This window comes from Salarias fasciatus, chromosome 14 (genome assembly GCF_902148845.1).
Source record: "Salarias fasciatus chromosome 14, fSalaFa1.1, whole genome shotgun sequence".
In the NCBI taxonomy this organism is placed as follows: Eukaryota; Metazoa; Chordata; class Actinopteri; order Blenniiformes; family Blenniidae; genus Salarias; species Salarias fasciatus.
In genome coordinates this window covers 24,024,097-24,051,629 of record NC_043758.1, presented here as the reverse complement: position 1 = coordinate 24,051,629, position 27,533 = coordinate 24,024,097, and the positions used below count along the sequence as shown (strand labels likewise).

General features: G+C 42.2%; 1 protein-coding gene across 1 annotated transcript in view; it reads left to right on the top strand.

The window, feature by feature from the left end:
* dpf1 (double PHD fingers 1) overlaps positions 1-27,120 on the top strand; it is a 49,677-nt gene extending 22,557 nt beyond the window's left edge. The window contains exons 7-12 of the mRNA XM_030108100.1: positions 512-590; positions 917-1,048; positions 21,497-21,616; positions 24,599-24,711; positions 25,737-25,818; positions 26,922-27,120. Of these exons, the coding sequence (XP_029963960.1) occupies positions 512-590; positions 917-1,048; positions 21,497-21,616; positions 24,599-24,711; positions 25,737-25,818; positions 26,922-26,992 (597 nt within the window). The 3' untranslated portion in view covers positions 26,993-27,120. The remainder of the gene's footprint in view (positions 1-511; positions 591-916; positions 1,049-21,496; positions 21,617-24,598; positions 24,712-25,736; positions 25,819-26,921) is intronic.
* Positions 27,121-27,533: the final 413 nt, after the last annotated feature.

Below are 27,533 nucleotides of genomic sequence, written 5' to 3'. Positions count from 1 at the left end.
ATCAAGTGTTAACAATGTATTTGTAAAATCATCACACACGCATACACACAGATACGCACACACACACACACTTGCACACAGACACCAGGGTTGCTAATTGGTACTGTTGCTCCCCTGCTAGGTGTCATCAGCCCCCTCCTGCTGGAAGTGGAGCTTTATGCTGAGAACAGATGATTAGAATGCAAACGTGCGTGTGCTTTGTGTGTGTGTGTATTTGTGTGTGTGTGTGTGTGTGTGTGTGTGTGTGTGTGTGTGTGTGTGTGTGTGTGTGTGCTTGTGTGCGCGTAGCTACTTAGACACCAAGGCAAATGCTGTGCTGTTACAGTCTTTTTCCTTGTGTGCGCACATGAAAAATTTATGTAATAAGAAGGGAAGTTCAAAACTTTTTTTTTTTAGTGTGTATCCAGTGTATATTTTGCGTGACTTCTTACAAGTGGTGTGTGCATGTGTTTTGCTATGTGTGTGTGTGTGTGTGTGTGTGTGTGTGTGTGTGCGTTTGTCCTCCCTGCAGGCCTATGGCGTCGGAGGCATGAGAAAGAGACAAGAGCTGCCTGCCATTGAAGACAGGGATAAGCCTTACGTCTGTGACAGTGAGCATCACATCGTTTTGTGTTGTACTTCAGGTTTCTCCCTGCCGTGTTGCTTCGAGCCCGTTAGGACTTGTAGAAACACCAGCACGATTTTACACCAGTGTAAGATGCAGCATGAATATATATATATATATAATCATCCTAAAGACCTGTGACCAATGAACGGCATGACGGTGTGCAGAAATACACGAGGGAAAAGGTGAAATCATCTCACATCCACCTCTGAAGGAAGAAGCATGAAGACGTTGCAGATGATTAAGAAAGCAAATGTTGCCTCGGGTTGAACGGGTTGAATTACACCCACATGCTGCATGTCTGTGTTCCAGTCTGTGGAAAGCGCTATAAGAACCGCCCTGGGCTGAGTTACCATTACACTCACACACACCTGGCAGATGAAGAGGGCGAAGAAGACTCGGAGCGACACACACTACCCTTCCAGCGCAAGAACAACCACAAGCGTGAGTCTGCCTCCTGAATGTGAATCTTCTTTGCAACTGTCGGTTCGTCCATCGTCATCCATTATTCACTGCGTGTGGACAGAATCCATCCGGGCTCCTCGCTTACAGCTTAAAAACGTGGCGTCACGTTATCAGGGTCACTTTTGACAATTCCTCACTATCAGAATATTATCAAGATCTATTGATTGTCCCAGAGCAGATAAACTGCTGACTGAGCCAACGTGCGCACCTGCGTGCACGGAGGATGCGATTTCTCCCGGTGGGCATTCAGGATTAGCTCATTTCCACAGCTCTCTGGGGAGCTTTTTTCAATTAGACCTACAAATTTACTGTGTTTGCGATTATTTAGAATAGGTCACTGTTGCTTATCAGGCAGAAGAAATGCCATGCTGTGGTCACTCATAGCAGATCACCCTGCCAAACCCATGACGATTGCAAGTTTATCAACTTTTGTGAACTTCTAGCTTAGAGGTTTTATGTAATGATTTTGTAACTCAGTGGTTCCCAAACTTTCCCAAAGTTTTGCACATTCGATTCTTTCAAAATACGCTGCAGAATACAGGGTTTGACAATTCAGGGTTAACTGAATTTAGCGTAGACGTTGGTAATCACACCTTGAGCTGCTGGCTTGATGTAAAGCATGCCAATTTGCAGAAACTTAATTGTTTTGGTGTTCACACTGAGCCCCAGCAAGCGCAGAATTAAATGTGAGAGGTAGACGTGTTGGTAGAGGAAATTAACAAATCTGAGTGTTACAATGCATGAACCTGAAGGGAGTCGGAGTAGATTCAGAAAAAAAACTGCAATACATAAGAAGGGACACAACACAAACTATTCATATATTAAAGTTTAAATATAACAATTGCTTTGGGCCAGCCGAATAAATGCCTATCACCACATTAACAGCAGAATATCTGCTGTAAGCAAAGCGTATTTCCTCATTTTCTGTCCTGTAAACAGACCCAAGCATAAACAATGAAAACCTACCTGACAGTGCACATTGTACTATTATCAATTCGCATGAACTCCTCCCAGTAATTTGTGTCTGTCTGTGCGAAACACCTTCAATATTACATATTCATGAAGGGAAACGTGTGTTGTAGGCGATCCTCAGCGCGTCGCATTAATATCACATTTATGTCCATTTAATATATGCAAAGCTCGAGTAGATCTGGCCCTGTGTGTTTTCATTCAAAACTATATGATGAATAAAATCAAAGTCTTTCAAAGAATCAACCGCTTAATTAATTGCTTCAGAATTAACAATAACAGTTGAAGTATTTTACTTTAACATGAAAACAGAAGAGGTGCAGCTTTGTCTGAGAAAAAGCAAAAAAATGACTGAAAGCGCGACACGTCATGCTATTTATGCTAAAGTGGCTAAATCAGACTAAGGGCCAGTTTATACTCTTTTCAATTCACGCTGAACTCTCATATTCGTAATTCAACTCCGTGGGAAGACGTGTGGTTGTGATATTGAAGTTGTTTTTGTCTTTCAGTTTAAGTGATTTCATTCACGCTTGAAAAATCATACAAATGGTCTTTATTTGCGAACGCCGTCTTAATGAGCAATCTGAGCCGGCGCAGAAAACTTTTGTTTGCCTCAGAGGATTATTCCTGGAACAAACTAAGTTAATGTAAGCATCCTGTTGCTGTTTATTCTGGTAACTAGATGCTAATTAGACAGAGTTGTGGCTGTGGATAGTGTGGTTTGGTGGTCCCATCTTATGAAAATTAGACTTCCCTTTGTGGATTTGTGTCTGAGAGAGAGTAGTTGGGATTTAAACTTTTCTTTCTTTCTTTTATTTATTTATTTATTTATTTATTTATTTATTTATTTATTTATTTATTTATTTATAGTAGTTTAAAGGTGATATTCAGTCTGTGGTTGTATTGCCTCTGCACTGCAGTCTGATGCTGTGACTGCACCAGTGTGTAGTTAAAAGAGGACTGGCTGTGGTGAACAGGCTGAAGGCCTGCCAGTGACATGATTCAGAGAATTGTTTTATACACCCGGGCTACTCCATGGTGAGGGACGGGATCTTTATTACAATATGAGGCAACATGAGCAAAAACAACACTGTAGCATGAGCAAGCATGAGTATTAATCTGCAGTCAGTGTGATGCTATTACACGGAGTGGCTGCAAACTCTTGGAAAGCTCGAATTTACCACTGCTTAGAGGCTGGTTCACTCTAATTTTGCCCTTTTTTCTCAGTTCGTACCTTACTCTTATCAGAATATGTTGTTAACCTTATACTTGCTGAGCAGTTTTAACTATGAACTAATGAAAAATCTGTTCAGATTTCTTCCATTACTGTTATAATACAGGGATACTGTATGATAGAATAAAAGGTCTCAAAATAGTTATTTACACGTTTACTGTACAATTACAAAATATATTTTATTCAAGTTACATTTTAATTAGAGTGTAAAGATGAATATCGTTTCTGTTTTTTTTTAATTGTTTTTTATGCCATCAACTACCTTAGTTAAAGTAACACTTCAGTCTGTTCCAGCAGCGGCTGCAAGGCCGGAGCGGCTCAATGAGAGAACAAACCGCTCTTCAGTCTGCACTCATCAGCTCTCTATAGAACCGGCGGTGAACAAACAGCAGTCGTACTCTCAGGAATGTTTCTCCCCTGCACTCTACACTTATATTTCAGCTTCCAGTGCATTTAATTTACAGTGAACAACATGGCTGCAGCATTCAAGGGCTTAATGAGTGTCCATTAATGCGGTAGTGCAGAGTATCACGACAGAGTAATGAAGATCCATCCTCTCTGCCTGCTAATACACCACCTCACTTGTCTTGCGGACGGCAGGTTTGCCAATGTTTTTGTCGAGGGCTGTATCAGAATGAGCTTGGATTTTGTCCAATTGTCCGGCTCGCCAAACAATGAAGTAAAAGGTAAAAATTTTAAAGAATACATTGAGTAGCAGTGGCAGACACCACCCCACACTGAGACCTAAGCTGAATTACCCGGGACACCGCCATGAACGTTACTGCTAGCAAACTAGCATTAGCCTCAAAGCTAATGCTGTCAGGGTGAGTTTGGAAAAACATGCAGGTTGTAACAGCAACAGGAGAAGGTTTCTGGACATTTCACTGTATTTTGAAGCCGAAGGCATCATTAAAATTGGCTTCATGTTGAGATTGCAGTAATTTTTGACAGCATTGTTTGGTTTTGTGAAAGCATCGACATTTTCATCACATATATTCTGCACCACAACAAAAAAAAAACTAACTAAAAAAAAACAAGTTTAAATTTAAATGTTATTTTGTATATGCATATGTATATATATATATATATATATATATATATATATATATATATATATATATATATATATATATATATATATATATATATTTAGGGCTGTCACGATATCAAATTTTCTCTTCACGATTATCATGGGCAAAAAATATCACGATAACGATATTATCACGATATCAGCAAAAATTTAACCAATAATGGTACAAACATTCAGATTCATCTTTAATTTTAATTTTGTTTGTTTTCTCTCTTTTCCCAGATGAATTCCATTCAGAATACCTGTCAAATGAGGTGTTGAAACAATATGAGAACAGTAACTGTACAACTGCATACCAAAAGTGTAGTTACACTCAACTAATTAAAATCTGATGAACTGATTAACAGAGGATCCACAGCAGAGGCCTAATGTACGTAGGGTTGGTGGGTTATGAAAACCCACGGGCCCTGTTGGGGTGAAATCCTGTACCACCACCACACTGTCGAGAATTTTTGTTTGTTTTTTTGTTTAAATCCGAGGCGGAATGAGCAGCAGCTGCTTCTCTCCAGCCAGAGGCGCCGCTACTGGCTAGGGCCCCGAGCTGAAGGGGGCGCGGAGGGACGGCTGACATCAGTCAATTTCAATGACAAATTTAAGGCGCTACACTAGACGCTGCAACGACAACGTGTCGAAAATCCCCCGCATGGGGCCCTTTTCCGAGTACTCACCGGTTAGTTGCTAGAAGGGGGCCGGCAGAGAAGACAGCGGATATCAGCGACACAACTTGAAACCCCACCGGACACATTACAATGACACGTCTGGAACCTACCTAATGGGGCCCCACTGCTACCCGGCTAGCTTCAACGTGCAGTCAGTGTTGCTAAACACACTTTTTTCGGGTTAGGATAGAGCGTCTCGCTGTCGTTGTCGGCCACCGCCGACATGTTTAGTTCACTCGTGACGCTCGCTAACTGGGAGCCACGCTAGCTAGGAGCCGTGCCACTACCGCTGCTCTGCTGTGTTTACATTTGAGGGGAGAGGGAGAGGCTGGGGTGCTGCAGGAGGGAGACGAAGCAGGGCGGAAGAACAGGAGCGGATTTTGAAAATACACTTGAACACGTTTCAAGCGGGACTAGATCCTCTTTACGATATTATCATAGGCGTATTTTGAACACGATATTGAAATTTCATTTTTTAATACCACGATTATCGTCAATACCGGTTTACCGCAACAGCCCTAATATATATATATATATATATATATATATATATATATATATATATATATATATATATATATACATATATATATACATACATACATACATATATATGTATATATGTATATTTCACCAGTTTGACCCACTCAAGATGAGATTGCCCTATATGTGGCCCCTCAATGAGTTAATAATTTGAGTGATTCAACAAGCATTCATGAAAAAATTACTTTTCCTTTAAGCATCTGCTTTACTAATGGAGCCACAGCCCACCTTCCCAAAATAACAAGTAAACAGTACTTAGAAGATAGTCAGCTTTAGTTTTACATACAGCGGTGTAATCCTACTACAAGCCTGTAGGTTTGTTTAGCTTTGGCCACGCATGATATTTGACGTCACCATGTAACACGCACAGTGTTTTGGAGAGAATGAGATGTTAGCACAACTGCTCAATGCAAGAAATCTCTTGCTGATCATGCTTTGCAGTTTCAAATTTAACGCACAGAGAAACTCAATAAGTTTGATCAATCCTGAAGCTGGATGAGCGATCACATGAACTTTCCACAAATGCCAAACTACACAGTGCAGAGTGTGATGAAATTGATCCACTGACTAAATCAGGCGCTCATAGCTGATCACATTATTAAATGTTCATGTAATCTAGTTTCTCAGAGTGTCTCAATCATATGAGAAAATTACAAAAAAGTGTTCATGCAAGCAAAGTTACTGAGAGCATGTCAGCACAGTGAAGTCTACAGGTGTCGTCTCTCCACTCCACAGTTTCCTACATTCCAGTTTCTCGTTATCACGTGCACAGAGCAGCTATCCAGTCTTTAATCCCACGTTTTGACCAGCCTCGGATTTTAAGCACTGCCAGTAATTGTCCGTCTGACCTCATATTGCTACGATAAATTACTAGCATTAGCATTATTGGTGTCACTGCTGTTGCTGTGTTATCTCATCCCAAGGGCTCCAGATCAATATCTTCTATTGTGAACAAATACGTTCATATTGAGCTGTGTTGTGCGGGTGGCAAATATTAGGTCCCGATGGAGCGTGTCCTTTGCAAAACAAAGAGAGTCACAATTTGAAAAGTGGTGTGGAGAATGTTATTTTTAAAAATACTTTTCTATTTATGGTACAAGGGATATATCTAAAAACTAAACCGCTCTTCAACAAAGCAGGGACAATGTTTAAAATGTTGTTATAAAGCTGAAAACTGAAAATCAAGCTTGATCTTGATGTTCAGTATGGATAGACCGTGAAAGCGTGGCCTCACAACCCTTCTGACTTTTTGGGTTTTAAGCAATATGACTTTGATTAAAGTAGATTTTTTTTTTAATTGGTTCAATTTAAGAGAAAATGCAGCATTATATTTTTAATCTATTGGATTTTTCCAAAATGTTTTTTGTGATAGTCAGTGGTCCCAGTTCGTCTGTCATTCAGATATTTCCAATTTCACTCTAATGTTAATTCATGAATTTGGAGAATCGTTCAGCATTTTGTTGTGATTAGGATGGAAATCATTAGTACAGTGAATGATTAAAGTAAAATTGTTATCACCTTGTATTAAAAGTGTGTTGTTTTTTTTTTAGAAAGTTTACCGATTCACAGACATTTCAAGTCGTCAAGTCGAGACCTTTGTTCTTGCATCTTAATCAATAAAGTGGTTAAGGAAGGTATTTGGCCTGACTCACAGCGTGGGGTGTGACCTGGCTTTGCCTAGTTTTATCTGTAAAGCAGCAAATCAATACACAGCAGAATTCTGCTCCTAAAACTGACTGAGGCCATAATGATTTTATGTACACTGCAAGTCTGCTGGGCCACGTGTAGTGGGTAAAATTATCGCCTCATAACAATGTGATCATAGTCAATAATGTAACTTTTTCCGAGAAATAACTTACATTTTTGCAGAGTTGAGGTTGTTTACTTCTCAATAACGATAGAGTTAATGGCATAGTTGCACTATTAATTCATAAAGGATAAATACTATGCAGCACATTTTACTGCTTTATTTGCCTTGTTACACTTAGAAAAGGCACATTATTTGTAAGTATTATGTTATTGACCTTTAAGACATTATTAGTTGCTACAAGATTCCTAGTTTGAGTCTTGGTTGTTCTTGAGAGCCTTTTGGGTGAAGTCTGCATGTTCTCCCTGTGTGTGGTTTTCTCTGGGTCGTCAAAATTTCCTGTCCCAAGTGTGTCCTACCTTCTCCCTTAAACAGCAGGGATCTGCTCCCGTGTTCTAGAAGATGGATGTAAATCTGCTAAAGATAATCTGGTGATTTTTTGTGAACTGCGGCTCACTTCTTGGATCCATCTCATGTTATTACTTCCACCTGTGATGAACAAGTAATAAGGCTCATTGTACCAATATGAAAAAAAAAAGAAAAAGAAAAGACAAAAAAATTCCCATGTACATCTCTTTGAATATCACCTTGATCTGCCCTCATTCCGCATTATTCCCTGTGGTACTTTTACCTCACAGTAGGCAGTATTTAATAAGATGAACTGCTGAAAGTAAGTGTGGGAGTTATTGAGTACTGGCAGGCTTCCTCCAGCTATAAAGTGGCCTTATGCAAAATCTGGAGGGACGCAGGTTTGTCCATGTGCTTAAACATTAGAGCCAAAGTGTCCAAAATCACCTCTGCAGTAAAAAGCACTGAATGGGACTGTGGTTTATGCATAGCATTGCTGCGGGTTGTGGACGTATCCCCAGGCTGCACTTAGCGTGAGGCTACAGAGGTTCCGCTAAATGCATCATGGGTACGATAAGAGAGCAATAAACGCCGGTGAACAACCGCAGCAAATATTTGGGTTTCTATGTGCAGGTCATGAATTCCACGTGCAGCCTCCGTCCCGTCAGACGCAGCATCCCAATCACTTGCAGTCTTTGTTTTCTCATGGCTATTTATTTTAATCTCCAGGGCCAGTTTTTGTTCAGTGTTGTCTTCAGTCTGCGTGCTTTGTTTGCCTTTGAACACTTCTTTAAAGGACAATAGCGTGCATTCATCCTACGGGAGACTGTGTTTTGGTCAGTAATCATCAACAGAATGGCTACAGTCGTTCACAACCCCCTCCTCAAAAAAAAAAAGGACACAAAAAAAAAAAAAAAAAACAAGCAAGAGAAATAGCTGCAGACATTTCAACAGGGACCACAGCCGAATCATCCACATTCTTTGTTCCTCCTGGTCTTAAAACAAGCAATTTGCTGGGAACAGAGCATAGATAAACACACAAAATGCACACACACCCATGTGATCGGTGTACACTGCTCCACAACAATGTCCACACCGAAACTATGCTGCCTCGGACTTAATTGGCAGTGTGTGTTTTTAAATTGGCCTGTCTGACAGAACGGACTGGCCGAATGTGCGCGTGTGTGCGTGTCTGTGTGTGTGTGTGTGTGTGTGTGTGTGTGTGTGTGTGTGTGTGTGTGTGTGTAGGGCCATGGTGCAGTCTCAGGTCTCTCCAGTGGAGGAGAGCAAGAGAGACGGCATTTGAATCGTTTAATATCCCCCATCACTCCCTCCCAAACAGTCAGTAATCACACACACACACACACACACACACACACACACACACACACACACACACACACGCACACACACACACACACAACATCCAAAAAGGCTAAGCTTCCTTTTTCATTTCAGCTGAGAAGATTGCATTTTCTTGGGCCGTGTGTATGTGTGTGTGTGTGTGTGTGTGTGTGTGTGTGTGTGTGTGTGTGTGTGTGTGTGTGTGTGTGTGTGTGTGTGTGTCTATGTCTATACGTGCACACACACACACACAACTATAAGGTTCTGTGAGTTTGTTCACACTAGTGAGTGTGTGCGCGCTGATGTGTGTGTGTGTGTGTGTGTGTGTGTGTGTGTGTGTGTGTGTGTGTGTGTGTGTGTGTGTGTGTTTGTGCCAGTATACATTATCCCAATCTGCTGAGTGTCATAGACAAGACTCCGTCACCCTCTACCCTGCGGTATATTGCCACATATGTAATAATATTAATACGGCTCCCCTGAATGAGAGCAGCCCTACATGCATAATTCATGCTATATTCTGCCTGTCTAGACGCTATATGCAGCATCCGCGGCACGAGCGGGAGCTGAAAACGCATGGAAACTTATACACAAAAACTATAAAAGTCTGTCTCTTCTCAGCATCACCGTCCTGTCTTCCTGTTTTTCCATCAGTGTGATAGATGACAGATTGTTCTAGGAACAGATGAGGTTTTCCATCTTTCGCGTTCTCGCGAACCATCTTTCGCTACTTTCTTCTCCTGCATTCTTACTTAACCCTCTTGTCCTCTCTTTTACCTTCTACTATAATTAATTTCTTTTGTGGGTGGTGGTGTTTGTGTGAGCGTGTGTGTGTGTGTGTGTGTGTGTGTGTGTGTGTGTGTGTGTCCATGTATATCTGGATCCTTGCCGATAGACTGTTTGCTCAAAATGAGCATCGCCATTAAAATTCATGACTGCACCACATACTATGTTTCTTTCCTCCAAACAGAAAACGAAGAGGTTGGAGGTGTGGAGGGTGGAGAGAGACGGGACGGAGGGGTGGGGGTTTTGTGTGTGTGTGTGTGTGTGGTGTGTGTGTGTGTGTGTGTGTGTGTGTGTGTGTGAGGGGGGTGGGGGTGGGGTGGGTGGCATTGATGCAATGGTGGTAGCAAGTATGTGGTGGGGTAGAAGAGGAGGAGGAGGAGGAGGAGGAGGATGCTGAGGAGAAGTGAATGAATAAGGGGGATGTTTACTTTAGAGGTCGGCCCTGCAGTGTCCACCTGAAAATTGGTTTTGTGGGTATGGATAGAGAGAGAGAGGGAGGTAGAGAGAGAGAGAGAGGGAGAGAAAGAGGTGAGAAAGAGAGTAAAATGTAGCAAAGTAGCAGGAGTAACATGAATAGATTGCAAGAAGGACATAAACAACGAGAAATGGCAACTGCTGCCAGTGAATGAATGAACAAAGTAAGAGAGAGAGAACACAGGAGAGGGAAAACAGAGAGAGGCAGGATGGAAATTGAGGGAGGGAGGGAGGGAGGGAGGGAGGGGGATTTAATGACAACCACACCCCCACCCCACACTCCCCCCAAATCAGAACCGAGATTCAGAGGCCACTTTATCTGGATGGACAGACGGTCCTACGGTGTGGAGCAGCAGGCACGCTCTGAGTGTGTGTGTGCGTGTGTGTGTGTGTACATGTGTATGTATGTGTGTGCCTGTGCTTGGGTTTCTATATGTGTTATTGAACAAAAAAAATACTGAAAATACACACATTTGCATTTTCAGTGTGTTTTTGTGTGTCCAGTTGTGCCACTGAATTGTGTTAATGTGGAGTAGGGGGCAATCATACCCAACATCAAGTGTGTACGTGTGTGTGTATCTGTGTGTGTATAACATGTAATTGAGCCCTTTGAAGGTCAGCATCCCTCTGTTCCGACTCACCATTGTTGGTTGTTGTGCATTTTTTCCCCCTTTTTCATTTTTTTTTTTGCCTTTGTGTTTCAAAATGGCCTCCCTGTCCTCCTCCTCCCTGCCGTCTGCAGACAGAGGGGTAAAGGACGAATTTTGATCAACCAACATCGACACACGAGACAACCTCAAACAGCCACTCCCAACCATGTGTCTGGCTTTTTTTTCCCTTCTTCTTCTACATTTATCTGTCTGTCTCTTCAGAATTGCAGCACAGATGATTAGAAGAGAGCAAACATTTGAGCTCTCGTGTTTATTGCTTTGCCATTTATAGCAGTGTCACTGGGCAGATACAGATGTGTTCCTCAGCTGGGATCAGGCTTTGCGCTGTGAATGCCACCAAAACTTCCCAAACCCCAGTGATTCCGACTGATTTATTTGTGGATTTTGGCTTATGGTTACAGTTTCCTGATTTTTTTTTTTCCCTTGGTTTAATTCAAAGTACGTGGGAAGCCAGGGCTTGCTAAATTACCCTCACACACTTATGTTTAATGAGTCATCTTTGAAACTTCATTCCACTGGGCTCCAGTGGTTTGTGCACAGAGGTCTAATCGTATGCTAATGAACATGTGTGGAATCTAATATTTATCCGTGTGCACAGCAACAAAAGCAAAACTGCTGTTTTGTCAGAAGAAAGTCTGTGTTTCCTTGGATTTTAATTGCCCTTTCTTTTGTTTTATTTTTTTACCAGGCTGAATCCAAATAATGACACACAGTTTATTGTAATGCGGAGTGTGGAAACGGGCTCATCTGAGCTACATGTGTGTGACATTGCATGTTGAAATAACTGGCTGCTTTCTGAACGTGTCCAGAAGTTTTCAGGTACTCCGACATCGCCGTCCAGCTCCTGATTGGTTGATTGTTGCTGCTGCTGCACGGCGCAGGAGAGGAAGGGAGAAATGGCTGTTGCCTAGCAATCTGGTTGCCATAGATACCGCCAGGGCTCCCTCCTAAAGAGTACACTGTTATGTACATTGAAAAGAGTGAGTGAGAGAGAGAGAGAGAGAGGGAGAGAGGGAGAGAGTTGTAGAGAGAACAGAAAAGACAGGAAGGGAGGGTGAGAGGAGAAAGAAAAGGAGGCAGAATTATAGAAGTTTGGGGGGAGAAGGAGCGGCAGGGGCACAGAGGAGTTCATTAAAAATAACATAAAGAATGGGAGGAGAAAGAGAAAACAGACAAAGAGAGAAGCAGAGAGAGAGAGAGAGAGAGAGAGAGAGAGAGAGAGAGAGAGAGAGAGAGAGAGAGAGAGAGTTATACAGAAAGAAGGGAAAAAAAATCTCTTCATGATTCATCATATAGATTCCCCCAGACAGTTGGAGTGGTGAAGGCAGGGTAATATTGGAGTCTGCTTCATTTGCTATTCTGTCTTAAGATGTGGTGCTGTGGCTTGCCGGCTGGTTTCTTCTGTGGTCCCTCAGTTGTCTCGGCCATGTTTGGATAAAGCTTCCACACTACCACAGCCCCCCCCCCCCCCCCCCCCCCCCCCCCCCCCTCCACCACCACCACCTCCACCGACACCCACCCCCCAAAAAAATCCATTCTCACCCACTCCATCCATCTCCTGTTGTCTGTTTTTCTGTCTGTGACTGAACATACCGCAGCCAGGACACGAGGAGCTGAGGAACAGATACAGGAATCATTTCCAAAATCAGCCGCACAGACGCAATCAAGGTTTAATTGATTACAACTTTGATAGATCCTCGTTCGAATGATTGTGTTGTTTTCAGAATAACCTCTGACTGTGTCGCACAGAAATGCTGGAGGTTTGTTTGGAATGAAACTGTAATTGACACACAAAGAAATAGTCCCCACCTAGAGAGAGTCAGCGTTCCTGTTTCAGAGTGAAAATATGACAGTTCTTCTGAGTGAACCTCTCACTTTTTCATGCATTGATTTATTCCACATGACATGCAGTCAGTACATAGTGAACCGTGCAAGGTGGGGCACAGTTCCAACCGTTTCAGCCACAATCACTGCCGAATATCCCTTTGGAACAAGACTGGATTAATTATTTGCATTTTAACTCTTCATCAACAGGACACACGCTTGCCATGGCTAAGTGGCCCTTTTTAGGAATGTGCAAAGTATTGTCCGCATTGGCACTTGTGTTATGCACGTGTCTTTACATGCGTGATTTATACTGTAGTGAGTCTCTGATTTATTTGCATGTGCTTCTATTTCCTAAATGTGCATACACTAGATGGCTGTGTGTGTGTATGTGTGTGTGTGTGTGTGCGCGCGCGCGCATCGTTCCTGTGGGTCAGTGTGATTACAAAGCAGCCATAGATCAAGTTTTATTATGCACCAGAACTGCCTCTGTCCTCTTCACTTTGCAATGTCATCTCTGCACGCAAGCTCACACTGCACACTCTCATACAGCACACGCACAAATGCATGCATCCAGCCCCACAATGCACTGGGAGTTATGCAACCTGCTGACTGGACATGAGGGAAAGTAGTGTGTGTGTGTGTGTGTGTGTATGTGTGTGTGTGTGTGTGTGTGTGTGTGTGTGTGTGTGTGTGTGTGTGTGTGTGTGTGTGTGTGTGTGCGTGTGTGCGCGCACGTGGAAAAGACAGAGGAAGAAGAGAGCATGGCACTGGTGCAGGCATTAGTGTGACAACAGATGGATTGCAGGAAAGAGTTCCAATTTCCTCTTTGAGAGTAAAGCAGGAAAAAAAAAATAGAGAGACAGACCAAATATGGAGAGGGAAGGCAGGGAATAAAAAGAGAAGCACAATGAAGCGCAGAGAAGAGATCGAATCAGAGGCAGAGAGAGCAGCAGCAATAATGAGAATGCATGAAAGTGCAAACAGAAAGAAGGAGGAAGAGGATGGGAGAAAGACTGAGAGGAGGAAGATGGAGAAAGAGAGAGGAAGGAAGCCAGTGACTTTTCATGTGTGACTGACGGTTTCCATCTGACTGCATCTCTGCCTCCTTGTCTGCATAAGGAAATAAAAAAAAAAAAAAAACCTGAAAATGTCTCCTTGAGCTTTTGGGATTTTGTGTCTGTGTGAGCGCACGTGCACCGTGTTCTTTGTCCTGCATGTGTTGCCCGTCTCTTCGTCCATTTGGTTTTTTTTTTTGTTAAAATGTGTGCAATGTTTGTGACTTGTGACTGTAATTGTGTGTGCGCGTGCACATGCACTCGTGCGGCTGCACGAGGGTTACAGGGACTCTCATTCATCACATTAAAGGGAGCAAGTGGGGGGATGGGGCCGAAACCGGACGGCAAAAGTTATTATGCAAAGACTCGGCTGTAAATCTTTGTGTGCGCCTGTGCACTCTACTGTATGTGTGTGCTTGTGTGTGTGTGTGTGTGCGTGCGTGTTTGTTCTCATTGTGTTTGTGCGCGCGTGCGCTCCTCCTGAGAGGCTCTCCTCATTAAGCAGCGAGGCGACAGGAGTGCAGAGTGTGTGTTTTCACACACCGCTGCTCCGATACAACAGGAGCCACTTTTTTTTTTTTTGCCTCCTTCTCCATCTCTTCCCTCCTTGTGCTTCCTCGTTTTCCTCCTCCTTTCTCTCTCTCTCTCTTTCACCTTCTTTTACTTCCTTCCTCACCTTTGCTTCTCCTCTTTTTGCACCACCTTGCTCCTCTTCCCATCTACACCTGCAGTGTCGACACGTCTGTTGCATTTTTTGATTGTAGAGCCATGATTCCTGCTCATTATTTCATTTCTAAAACTTGTGCCTAATTAAGCCAGTTTAATATTTTTTGCATTTTTTTTTAAGCAAGCCTTTTACTATTTTCATACTTTTGGCAGAAGTCAAAGAAAGCTTATTAAATAAGTTCAATCAATTTGAGCAAATGTCATGCAAATGTTATCCCTCAATATGCAAAGTCAAGAGGATTGTACGCAGTCCTGAAAAAAATGTATGAGGACATTTTTGATTGTGGGGGGTAGTGTGAGAGTGAGAAAAGTCAACAGGTTGGTTTATTACATGTGCACTTGTGTGTGTGTGTGTGTGTGTGTGTGTGTGTGTGTGTGTGTGTGGAGAAAGGCCGACATTATCTGCTCTGGGATGGAAGTAGCTTCCCCTGGTTGCCCAGAGGATGAGATTATCAAGCACTCAGAGTGGGGCTGTGCCACTGGTTCCATGTCAGACTCTTAAAGGGAGGAGGAAGAGGAGGACCAAGTGAAGATTAAAAAAAACAAAAAAAAAAAACAAAAAAAAAAAAGGGAAGAGAAAGAAATGGACAGTAATAAAGGCACATCTGTGTGTGTTTGTTTTAACTGCTTTGCTTTAATAGCTTTGCATCAGTGGTGGTCTGAAGGTTACAGAAGCAAGTTTGCAAGTTGTAGCATGAATTTGGCTGTGTAAAGGACACACTGTGGATCCACGGGCGCGGCCACCAACTGCTCAGGTTGCATTGGTGCTGGCATCTTGAATAAATGTCAAATCAAGCATGGAGACACTGGAAAGGGGCAGCTGAAACACACACTTCCATAACTCTTAATGAAATGTTATTAAGTAATTAGTCAATCTAATTCGCTGGGTTGAAACTGTTGTGGTGTGGCCTTCATGTTTAAGTATTTTTTGTATGAGAAAAAGTTCTTCAATAGCTCTTGCTGTTGCCTCTTGACAGGGTTGACATTGTAAACAACAAATTGCTCTCAACTGCTTAAATAAAAGTTACATCTAATATCAGGTTTACCAAATTCAGATCCAGATAATGTGTCTGATTCATAGTAGTGAGATAAATTGACTTATATCCACTGCAGTTGCAATTTTCTCATCTTAAAGGGATACTTTAACATTTTGGCAAATTGGCTCATTTAGCGCAATTTCTTAGTCATTTCCAACAGTGTACTTACTTTTTTTGTGAGGGCGAGCTGTTGTTTATTCAGAGGTGAGTCGGGGAAGGTTTTCGGGACGGACACAATGGAAGTGAATGGTATTTTTGGTTTCCCCTCGTCAAACTCATCAAATACACAATCCAACAACCCCAAAACACTTTGGTGGACACCTTATAATCCACACATTCACTACGCTGTGAAATATTAATGCAAAATGACGAGATTGAGTTGTTTATGCGAAGATTGCTAAGATGGAACTACTTACTAAATATGGCGTCTGGGCGTAGTGATTTCAAAAGAAAAAGTAGTTCCCAGTATTTGCTTCAGTGTCGTAACGCTACAATATTATTTGTTGGTGTTCCACAGCGTAGTGAATGTGCGGATTATAACGTGTCCACCAAAGTATTTTGGGTTGTTGGATTGTGTATTTGATGAGTTTGACAAGGGGAACCAAAAATACCATTCACTTCCATTGTGTCCGTCCTGAAAACCTTCCACGACTCACCTCTGAATAAACAACAGCTCGCCCTCACAAAAACAGTAAGTATGCTGTTCGAAATGACTAAGGAATTGTGCTAAATGGGCCAATTTGCCAAAATGTTGAAGTATCCCTTTAAAGAACCTCCACTTTCAAGAGAAGACCTAATATTAAATTTCAAATTTACATTTATATTTCTTTAACAAAAATAACCAAAGCTGCACAGTGAAAAATCATTTGTCTGTCATATCGTGGTCAAAACAAAAGATAGTCAACCTGAAACCGGGGTTTCATTGGCTGCATGTGTGTGTGCTTTACCATAGTTGCATTTGAAATGGTGCAGCATTCGTCCTGACTCCAACACAGAGAAACACACCGCCTTGCAGTGTTTTACTTTGTAAAAATTTGTAGTCATAACCATAAATGCACTGGAAATATGAATAGATTTATCAAAAAAAAAAAAAAAAAGAAAGAAACCCAGAAATGTTAGAGGTTAAAAAGACAATGCGGTGGAGACAGAGTAGGGCTTGCGGTAGCTCGGGAGGCGAAATAACAACACGAGGTAGCGAACGAGCAGCATGGAGTAGGAAAAGAGAGAAAATGAGACGGGGGAGAACGAAATTATAAGGAGAGGGAGGACGGGTGGGGAAGGGTAGGTGTTAGTGGGGGGGAGAGGAGGAGGAGGTGGGGTGGGGAGCATTTGAGGATTCATCTCTTGCTGGATAATTCCCAGGAGGATCTCTCTCCAACACTTGAAAGCTGTGAAGTGTGCGGTTCTGCTCATACTCCTCCTGGTAATTGGAAGAGGAGCGGAGGGGAGGGAGGGGGAGGAGGAGGGGAGGTGGGGAGAAGAGGACAGTCAGGTAAAGGAGGGAGATGTGGATGAATTTAGAGAAAAAAAAAAAAGAGGGTGAAAATGGTGGCTGGATCAGGTAAAAAAATATTTGGGGTGATGGAGAGGAGGAAGAGGGCAGAAAGGAAGCGGCCCGATGGTGCCTCGCTCTCTTTGCTTTAATTTCCCTTTCTTTCATTCCGCTCGGCATATATCTCTTTTATTTTTGCTCATTAGCTCACTCCTTTTTATTCCCTCGCTCTCGATCCCCGTTCCCCTCCCTCCTTCGCCGGCGATGGCGTGTCAGTGGTTGCAGGCGGCTTCTGAAACATGGCCGCGGGCGTTTAATCATTGATGGAGTTTCTTCCTCCACGCAGGCAGGCCAGCGGGCAGCCCCGACTCACTCACATGCGTCAGGACCTGCTGATTCACTCTCTGGGGTCTGTGTGCGCGCACACACACACACACACACACACACACACACACACACACACACAGAAACACACATGCAGAAATTCAAAGGCAAACAAAGATACACGTGCACTGATAGCTGTAACACACAGTTAAAAATCAGCTTGGAAACATGTGTGTGCGCACATGTGGGGCAATTCACATGTGTGCCTTTCTAGTTGAACCCACCCGGGACAGTGAGGGGCAATCAGCTGCAGAGAGACAAAATAAGAGCAGTGAAGATAAAAGCGGTTTATTTGACCAGAACAGAAAGACAAAAGCGTGTGTTTGCGTTGGCTTCAGGCCGGCGCGCCGCATACGTCTCCTCAGCTTTATGTATCCTCCTGCTGCACTCTGTAAACATCTGGCTCTGTTGGTTTCTTCAAAAGTAAATACACTTTTATACTATATGTGTTATATAAGTGTGTATGTTGTCATCTTGTATCCTTGTGTTTTTGATATGACCTATTTTGAGCTCCTTTGTGTTTCCGAGATGTGCTGTTCTTCAGCTTATCCTAGTGGACGCAGCAACAACTGCAGCCAGTTTGATCCGGTGAAGTATACCCGGATGCCGAAAAATGATTTGAGTATGGTAGAACATTCCCAGGTACTGATTTAATACATTTTTTTTCTTTGAACCCAAACAGAGATGGATGGTTAAGCGTCCCTACATTTATGACTCATGCTGTGACCTTCTTCTACTTAGCTTTGTGAAAAGTTAAACACGTTTTGACTTTCAACTTTGTGTGTTTCAAGGGAGCATGTTAAGATAGCGAAATATAAAATAACGAACATGCTCACCAGTCATTTACTGAAAAAAAAAGAGTATATGTGTACTCTGAGAGAAGACAAAACTGATTTCTCCTGTGCCACAGCGGTTCTCTCCCATCACAGTGACAGTCTGTCCCCAGTTTGACTTTGAAGTTGTGGGTCTTTATTTCTTTGAGGAATTTGTACGTGTGTATACAAAGACATGCCCATAGCCTAAAAACATGGATTCATTGGCGACTCTAATAGATTCGTTTGTGTTATCTGTGTCTCTTGTGATGGACTGGTGACCTTTCCCAGGTGCATCCAGCCTTAAACTATAATTTGGATAAAGTGGTAAACAGGATGGATCAATTCCTTCTGATCATGTGTACAGGACAAATCTTCCACAGATCTCATGGAACAAATGACAGGCAGTACTTCACTAAAATAATATCCCTCCTCCTGAATGGCTGTTGGCCGGTATCAGCGACATATAAACATTTTGAACTAATATTATCGATGTGGCAGATTTTCTTCATGCTGCCTTGCTAGTTAATAGCAATCACAGAAAGCATGAAAACAGTTCTGTATGGGTTTTCAGAATTTGTGTTAATAATGACAACAGCTGTTTACAGCTTCTCTGATAATGACATCTTTACGTATTGATCATGAAATCACCCCCCACCTCCAGTTACTGCATCAGATTTATGGACATATTTCTGACATGTTAAGCAGCCAGTGGGGAATGTGTCCCATTCAAACCATTTTTATGCTATAAATGCTGAAATATGAATGATTTCATTTACTTTTGCACTTTTATCAAACAAATGGCATATATTGGCATTTTTCTTTCTTGACTTTTGGGACATCATTAAAAGATTTTGGATAAAAACTCTCACTTCAAACAATCCAGATGACATTAAAGTTCCATTTTTAGGTATTTTAATCAAACCATGTTCATCATAAACAGACTGTAACGTATATGTTAGAGTATTAATATATTCATACACACATCTTTAACTTCTCATTGTGTTCAGATGCTGACTCAGAGCACTGTTGTTCCAACGAAGCAGCTGAAATCCTGGCGATGCCATTTCTATACTCTTAATAACAGGAGGACAATATTTTGATAATAGTGATATATCCTGTTAATCTCCCTCTACCTCCCCAGTGTGTATACAGAATTTATTAACACTGTATCGTTGCAACAATGTGATTCACAAAAGACCACAATGCCTGAATGATGAGTTTAATTAAAGGACAAAAAAAAAGAAAAAAAAGAGCAGTACATTTCTCTTCACTGCGCATCGCGTCTGATAATGTGCAGGTAATTTCTTTTTTTTTCTTCTTTTTTTTTTTCTCTCAATTAAATCTCATCTTTTGAAAAAGCTGACACCAGCACAATCTCATAGTATCATCACTGCGAGAAAGATTATTAGGTATTATGAGGGTGGCGGGACGTGGTGTGGAAAAAAATAACATGAACAGTAGTGAACATCTGCTATTTTTTCATCTGTACTGAAATTTCTTTTCTTGTTTACATGCTGGGAACGAACACCTTCAGTTTATTCGGTTTTAGGGATGGTTGATACCGCGGTGTAGACGTCGCTGGTATGATGCTACTGCACCACTTGTGAAAGTACGCAGCCCGGCTCCGGAGTCTGATGCGGTTTGTATTTCGCACAATACAGACGACAGCCTCTCGCTTGTGGCTTCGGTTCAGCGTAACCCTGTTGAATCCTGCAGCAGCAGGTACAGCTCATCGCTTCCCTCCCCTTCCCTGCTCCGCCTGTCTGTCTGCCTGTCTCTCATCCTGATCAAGAGAGAGCCTTTCTTTCTTTCTTTCTTTCTTTCTTTTTTTATTATTTTATTTCTCTGAGGATTAAAGCCAGACCCTGTCGAGTAGAAACCCAATCTCTCCCTCTCGCTCCTCCTCCTCCTCCTCCTCCTCCTCCTCCTCCTCCTCCTCCTTCCCTTTCTCACCATCAAATTCCATCAAATTCACCCTCTCCTCACTTTCCCCCCCTTCCGGCCAAAGCTAGACTCCACCCTGAAAATGGATGGATTAATGACCTCTCTGTCTCTCATGTGAGCCTACATGCACAGCATCACCTCGAGCGTTGTCTGTCTGCATGCCGCTGTGCACTTATATTTTTTTATTTATTTATTTATTTCCCCCTGCAGGATGAATGGTTTTCTATGTGTATAGGAGTTTGAAGTGTGTACCTGTGTAATCCACTTCTGTTGCGCTCGCATTCGCTCCGTCCTGTCGGGCGGTGACTCACTGTGAGGGACCCCGTCCGCCACGTTACGTCTTCTAGAAGAAAGCCTACGTGCAAAATAGACTGGGGTGGTTATGCGATTGCTTCCATTAAAGTGATTATGCAATCAACGGCAGCGAGACAGACAGGCAGAGATGGAGGGGGGTAGATGTGGAACACACACACACACACACACACGCACGGATTTGCACGTATATACACAGCAGCGTGGCAGACGTGGGGAATTTCTCTCTTGTTAATAATTATTATGAAATGGCTTCACATGGCGCACTTGCCGTTCTGTGCTCAGCGTGAGAGCAGGTCTGTCCCGGCAACTTCCCGCCGCACGCACACGCACCCACACCCGCTTGTTACTTTTCCCTCTTCAGTTTCTCCCCTCTCCCTCCTCCTCCATCTCCTCCACTCCTGACAATATTTACCAGACCCCGGGGGCTCCCAGCGGACGCCCCTCCCTGCACCTCTCTCCTCCCTCCCTCCTTCCTCCCACTTCCTGGTAGAACCGGGGTTTGGAGAGTCCCAGGCTTCAGATGTGGCCTCGTATTCAACAAAGCAAACAAATAACAGGGGATCAACAGGGACTTGGATGCGTGTTTTCTTTTTTTTTTTTCTCTCTCTCTCTCTTCACACGTCTCGACATTTTATCTCTAATCAACCTCTCTCTGTCGATGCACTCCTCAGTACGCCGCTATGATGGCTGCCTTGTTGATCTTCCGGGGACTTTTATAGTTTTTCTCCCTTCAATCTGTCTCACTGTTGTGAGGCTGATACGACTTCTTCACTCCAGGGCAACGTTTCATAAGTCTGACTTATGAGTTTACACTCTACTCTTCAACCTTTTCTCCCAAGAGTCCACTTGGTAGAAAGGTAAAGTCGCACACTTTCTTATACCTTTTTGTTTTTGTCTTTTCTCCTCGCAGCCAAGAAAGCACCGGACGGCTCCGTCATCGCAAATGGCTACTGTGATTTCTGCCTCGGGGGCTCAAAGAAGACGGGCTGTCCTGAAGACCTTATCTCCTGTGCGGACTGTGGACGCTCAGGTAGGGCACCGCTGAAGGGGGTGATTGGCCGAAGGAAGGCAGTGCTCTGTTGATGCACAATTCTGGAATATTTTTTTATAAGGAAAAAAAAAAAAATGCAAGTTTTCTTCTTAAAGTGTAAAATGGATGGACCATACCAGCGTTCCTGTTTCAGCCCATATAGTACAAATCTTGTACAGTGTATGATTAGTCATTTGATGTGATGTTGAGGTTTATTCAAGGCGGCCATTGGTGGTCTTGATTACACTGCAGTATGAAAATCAACTTGCAGAGACCACAGTGATAACTCAAAACAGCAAAATGCTGGGAATCCAACAACATGCGCCGAAATATGCACACGGAGAAAAATCCCAAAAGTTACAATTACCATGCAGGTGATGTCTGAAGTTTGAACTGTTTATCAGTTGAGATGTTTGAGTGCGAAAACATACTGAAAGAGGCATATTAAATGTAGTTTTTCTTTTTTATATCTAATATGAAGAGAAATTTACAGAAGTTAAGCCAAATATTAGTGAGTGTCATTTTCCTGTTGCCGTGTGTGCTAACCTGAACAGTAACCATGGCAGGAGCTGCACTCACATCTCAATCACATTGAATTAAGTAATTTAACTTTACATAAATCCATGGTTCTCACAGGCAAGAAAATGAACACCTTTAACAGATCTTAACAAGACATTAACACCTTCTACTTCTCCATCTATTAACTTCTATTTACGTATTCATCACGAATCATAATTTTGCAATACTTGTCAAGATTATTGCATGTTGTGCGGAAATAGGAGCTACTCGCTGCTTTTACTTTCAAAGCTTCAGTTTTTGTATGTTGATGAAAGTGGCCATTCTCTGCCAGTGTTGGAATCACTGGAATGTTTTAATAAATTGGGACATCATAAAGGGGGTGTGCAGCATTTCTTACAGCCATTCAGAGAGTTAAAAAAACAATGGGGACCTCTGATTTACATTCCCAATGTTGCACCCCTGTTTTATGACTCCGAAAGAACGATCAGTCTGAAGCTTATCTGAATAGTGAGTAGGAAGGCATTCTCTCTGGGATCTTATGGAATTTTTACAAAATTAGGGTGCATGTGAGGTTGACATTCAGGTGGAAATTTCCTCATTATATTCTTGGGATGTTCTGTTAATCACTTCATCGGAATGCCAAGAAACTATATGTTCATCGGCCATTTTTCAGCTGTTTTTACTGTATAAACTGGGTTATTGTCAGCAAATGGTTCAATCCATACAGCATTGTTTTTGGAGAATATTATGCTAAATGCGTGTTTGGAGCTTTTAACTTTGGCTCCTGGTCCTGGTGGAGTGACCAGGAGTGAATTGTATCATAACCAGCCAAGAGGAGCAGTTACATTTTGATTTAATCCACTGTCTGAAGCTACGATACTGAGCAGCATTAATGCAACTTCTGGGAAAATAAATAAATAAGTAAATGTGTATTGATATTCATTGTGATATAATAACTCATGATAAAGTCTTTGCAAGTTGAATACTGGATGGAAATCTATGGCAAACAATGGCTGTCTGAAAATCAGAAAACACTTCAGAACCAAACAAAACAGAGTGTGATGTCCTTCGGGAAACATTGTCTGTAATGTAAATTTTTCTACGAGACTTTTCTCATATTTACCAATACATATAAACAGGGCGTTGTTTGCATTTCTGCAAGTAGAATTCACTTGTTAAAGAATTCCCAGTCAATAATGATAGGCATCATACATAATGGATTTTCTTACGAGGTATAATGAAGGGTAAACCTAATTGGCAAAAATAAGTTATTTATGGAAGAAACATGAAGTTGGGAGTGAAAAAGGAAATAATTAGAAATAACAAATCAATGTTATTTGGTCGTGGCAGCTTGTGTACACATGCACTGGTGCAGTAGGATTTAAAAAATGACATTTATTGTGTTCATTTTCAAGACTTCTGAATCTCTTCTTTGTAGTTAATACAGACAGATTTATTGGCACTGACATGTGAACGATCCATCTTGGTTTGACCTTCTCGTCTGGCCAAAAACACAGAGTTGTTGAGAATGTTATGTGCTGCACACTTTTCAGTTTTAGCTGCTTGTGCATCAGCCAAGTGTGATTTCTTAAAACTTTGTCCGATTCTTCCTTCGCAAGTGTATCCCATTGTAACAAGGACAATACATGAGTTTGTGAGAGACTGTTTTTACCATTGGTGTGTCTTTTGGTTGTGAATTGCAAGCAGTATTTTCTTTTATTTGTTTTTACAATGGTTGTATTTTTTTTTTCCATCCAAAGCTTTGGTATGGGATGTGTTTGTACCTTCTGGTCATACATTACCGTGTATGTGGTGTGTACTTTTTCGATTGCATGTACTGTATTTACATAAATATACTTTTTTTTTCCCTTCCACATGTTCCTTTTTTGAAAAATAAACGAAGAGAATTAAAAAAAAAGATGTATGTGATTTGTAGTTAATGGGCTAATGCATGCAAAACACTGGTATGGTCCTGGCAGAGCAGACAGACAGAGACCAGGGAGTGAAGCCGACGTAATAAATCTGTTACAGTTGTAAGCAAGTAGCAGGGAAAACAAAAACAAAAGAACTGAGTCAGTAGTTTATTTGAAATAGTAGAGAGGGTGATTGAAGGAAAACTGTATTTTTGTGAATAACTAGTAAAACAATTAAGTGAATTTGTGTAATTTTTGACAGTTTTCAAGACTAAATCAACACCACACCAAGCAGTTTTCCATTATTCTTGTCAAATATTGTAATTCCCCCCAGAAATCCACTTTGAAAAAAGATTTCAATCTTTCATATCTTCTCCTTCTGACAGACCACATCAAGCCAGCAGACTGATAGATGGATAAAATAGTCACAGCCATAGTCAAGAGAACCAAAAATATGAGTGGCCATGTGCTTGTGTGTATGTGTTTGTGTGTGTGTGTGTGTGTGTGTGTTTGCATGTGTGTGTGTGTGTGTATGTGTGTGTGCACCCAGGCCACCCGTCCTGTCTGCAGTTCACAGTGAACATGACGGCTGCGGTGAGGACTTATCGCTGGCAGTGCATCGAGTGCAAGTCCTGCAGCCTGTGTGGCACCTCTGAGAACGACGTAGGCGCTCACTTTCTACTACATGCTAGCCCTTCTACACACGTGGCTGCACACACACATACACACACACACACACACTCAACCGATATACAGCACAAAGCAGTGCGGCAGGGGTGACTAGTCTAAAAGTTTATGACTTTTATCATAATCTGTTATTGTTATATCAGGATTTAAAAAAGAAACCTAGCATGTGTTTGGTCTCACTGTTGCTAAGAAACTTGTCTTTATTTAGCATTTTTATCCGTTTTCTCTTATCATGCCCCCTGCTACAAACTGACAAACCTTTAAGTTGTAGATTAGCTCAGATAGCTTAGAATAGCTTTGGGAAATGCTCAAATACACAAAGCTGCTGTAGTGGTTTTGTTCAGCTTCTTTACATTTCATTACATTTTTTAAGATGCATAAATATTTAATGATCATGGCTAAGATATCTGCCAACATGTAGTTTTTGTAATAATAAAAGTATAATAAAATGTGAAGCTGTATTGTGCACAAACACACCTCCCTATTTCAAAATGTATTAAAAATGTAAAAAAAAAAAAAGCTTTGAACAGGAACTATTAAGCCTAACCTGGTTCTGCTAACTCCTACTTTCGGCACATTTATCTAAATATTAGGACTCATTCATGCAGCATTCAAAAAGTTAAGTTCATGATTTGCAATTTGAGCACATCTATTTGATATTGATGCTGCTTTCTTGAAGGTGCGACTGGAATGAAGCAAGATATTTAAATCCAAGAAGACATCCGAAGACACAAATATAAACAACATATTCAACAGAGCGACACTGTAATGCTGAGTTTGAGCGCGCTCTAATAAAAATTATTATTCGTTCCTGAGATTTTTACTCAGAATTCATAGTATTTAACACGACGGGATTAATATCTCGAAACTGACCAAAAAAATGTTTAATTTAATGTGTTTTACTCTTCAAAAATCTAAATGAGCTCGCACATGACTTTTTGCTGCTTTCGATTTCTGACCTGTATCTGAATCATAACTTGTGCTGCGCTCTTCTGTTGCAGGACCAGCTGCTGTTCTGTGATGATTGTGACAGAGGCTACCATATGTACTGCCTGAGCCCCCCCATGTCTGAACCACCAGAGGGTACGTGTGTATTACCGCCATGTAATCCTGGTCATTTAAAGGCCGCACTGACGGTCCCACGGGAGGTCAGTGAGACATTATGAGATTAGTGTACATGTAGAAATACAACTGCTTTTTGCAGAGCTGGTTTAGACAATCTGGCTTTCAGGAGTCCTCGTGCGCTCACACCTGCATTTTGTCACATAGAGCTGCAACTCATCTGAGAGCGTTTTGGGTGTAAGCGCAGACACGTAACTGTCTGTGCTTACTTCGCTGTGGTTGAGAAATGTAGCAGCCCCCGGGACTGTGCAGCTCTTTGTTGAAGCAGCCTAATCTGAATGTACCAGGCTGAAAGAGGCCCGATGCAGAGCTCATGGTCACACACAAATGGAGCAGGTACATCTATTTAAATCTGTCATTTTCCACACAAGATGGCTGCCTCGGGGTGTTTGACAGCGTTGTCATGGAAATGAGTAGTAGAAAGATAATCTGTTTCCATGGCAAAAGTGTCACTTGGCTGAACATACAGTTGCGGTGCCACTTGTGTTCAACACTCACTAACAGTGTCAAGCTTTGCCCACACATGCAGTGCTTTTTTTCTTTTACAAGAAGCATTTTTTTTTTCCTTTTTCCAGAAGTAGCCAGTTATTTCTGGTCCACGCTCTCACGAATCCTGTCACACCGGTGGTGAAACGTATATTTTTAAAAAATAATTTCCGCACCACGCTTTTTCGCTCACAAAAACACCTTTAGGCAAGATCCACACTCACTTTGAAGTATTAAGGTTGAGAGGTACATTTTAGCATCTGTCTCAAGTTGATGTTTAATTAATGTCACAAATCCTGTGCCAAAATCCGAACTCGTTGTCAAATCCCCGGCATCCACAAACCACAGGCACAGCATGTGGCGCTTTAACATGGGGCTTTAATTTACAGTGTTACTTAACGCTCTGTGTGAAATGAGGGATTAATCCACAAGGCTTTACAATAGCAGTGATTGAACTTCCGATCCATGATGTGCTCTCTCTCTCTCTCTCTCTCTCATTCTGTGTGTGTGTGTGTGTGTGTGTGTGTGTGTGTGTGTGTGTGTGTGTGTGTGTGTGTGTGTGTGTGTGTGTTGTACAGGGAGCTGGAGCTGTCATCTGTGTCTGAGACAACTGAAGGAGAAGGCCTCGGCCTACATCACCCTCACTTAATCTGCGGAGCTGCGCCTCTTTTCCTCGTGGCACTTCATCTCCTCCCAAACCACCTCGCCGTCCTCCCGTCTTTGTGCCTGGGTGTCCCCCCCCCCTTCCAGCATCCACCCCAAGCCTTCCTCCTGGCTTCTTTAAACACTCATCTCCTCCCCCGCCCTCCTGTGACCTTTGCCACAGCCGAGCCCACAGCAGCCTTGCTGCACCCCTTCTCCAATGCCTCTCCAGCGGCAAGCCAACCTTCATAATTTTTTGTCAATTAAACTCCCCGTTGTGTTTGACCTGAACCCCTCCTCCTCCTCTCGTTCCTCCTTACATTCCAGCTCTGTCTCAACTGAGGAATTCATCAGCTGGCAATAACTTTGCTAGCAAGACACACACTCCAGCCCGCCAAGGGCACTTCTGAGGCATACTACTCCACAGGAACCCTCATAAGGGCCCTCAGATGAGCCCTAATGATCTTCAGCTGCAACTCAGTCAAGTAGTGAGTGAGAATTAATAAGATGGATAGGTGTTGGGCAGAGGACGGGGTATGGAAGACCCT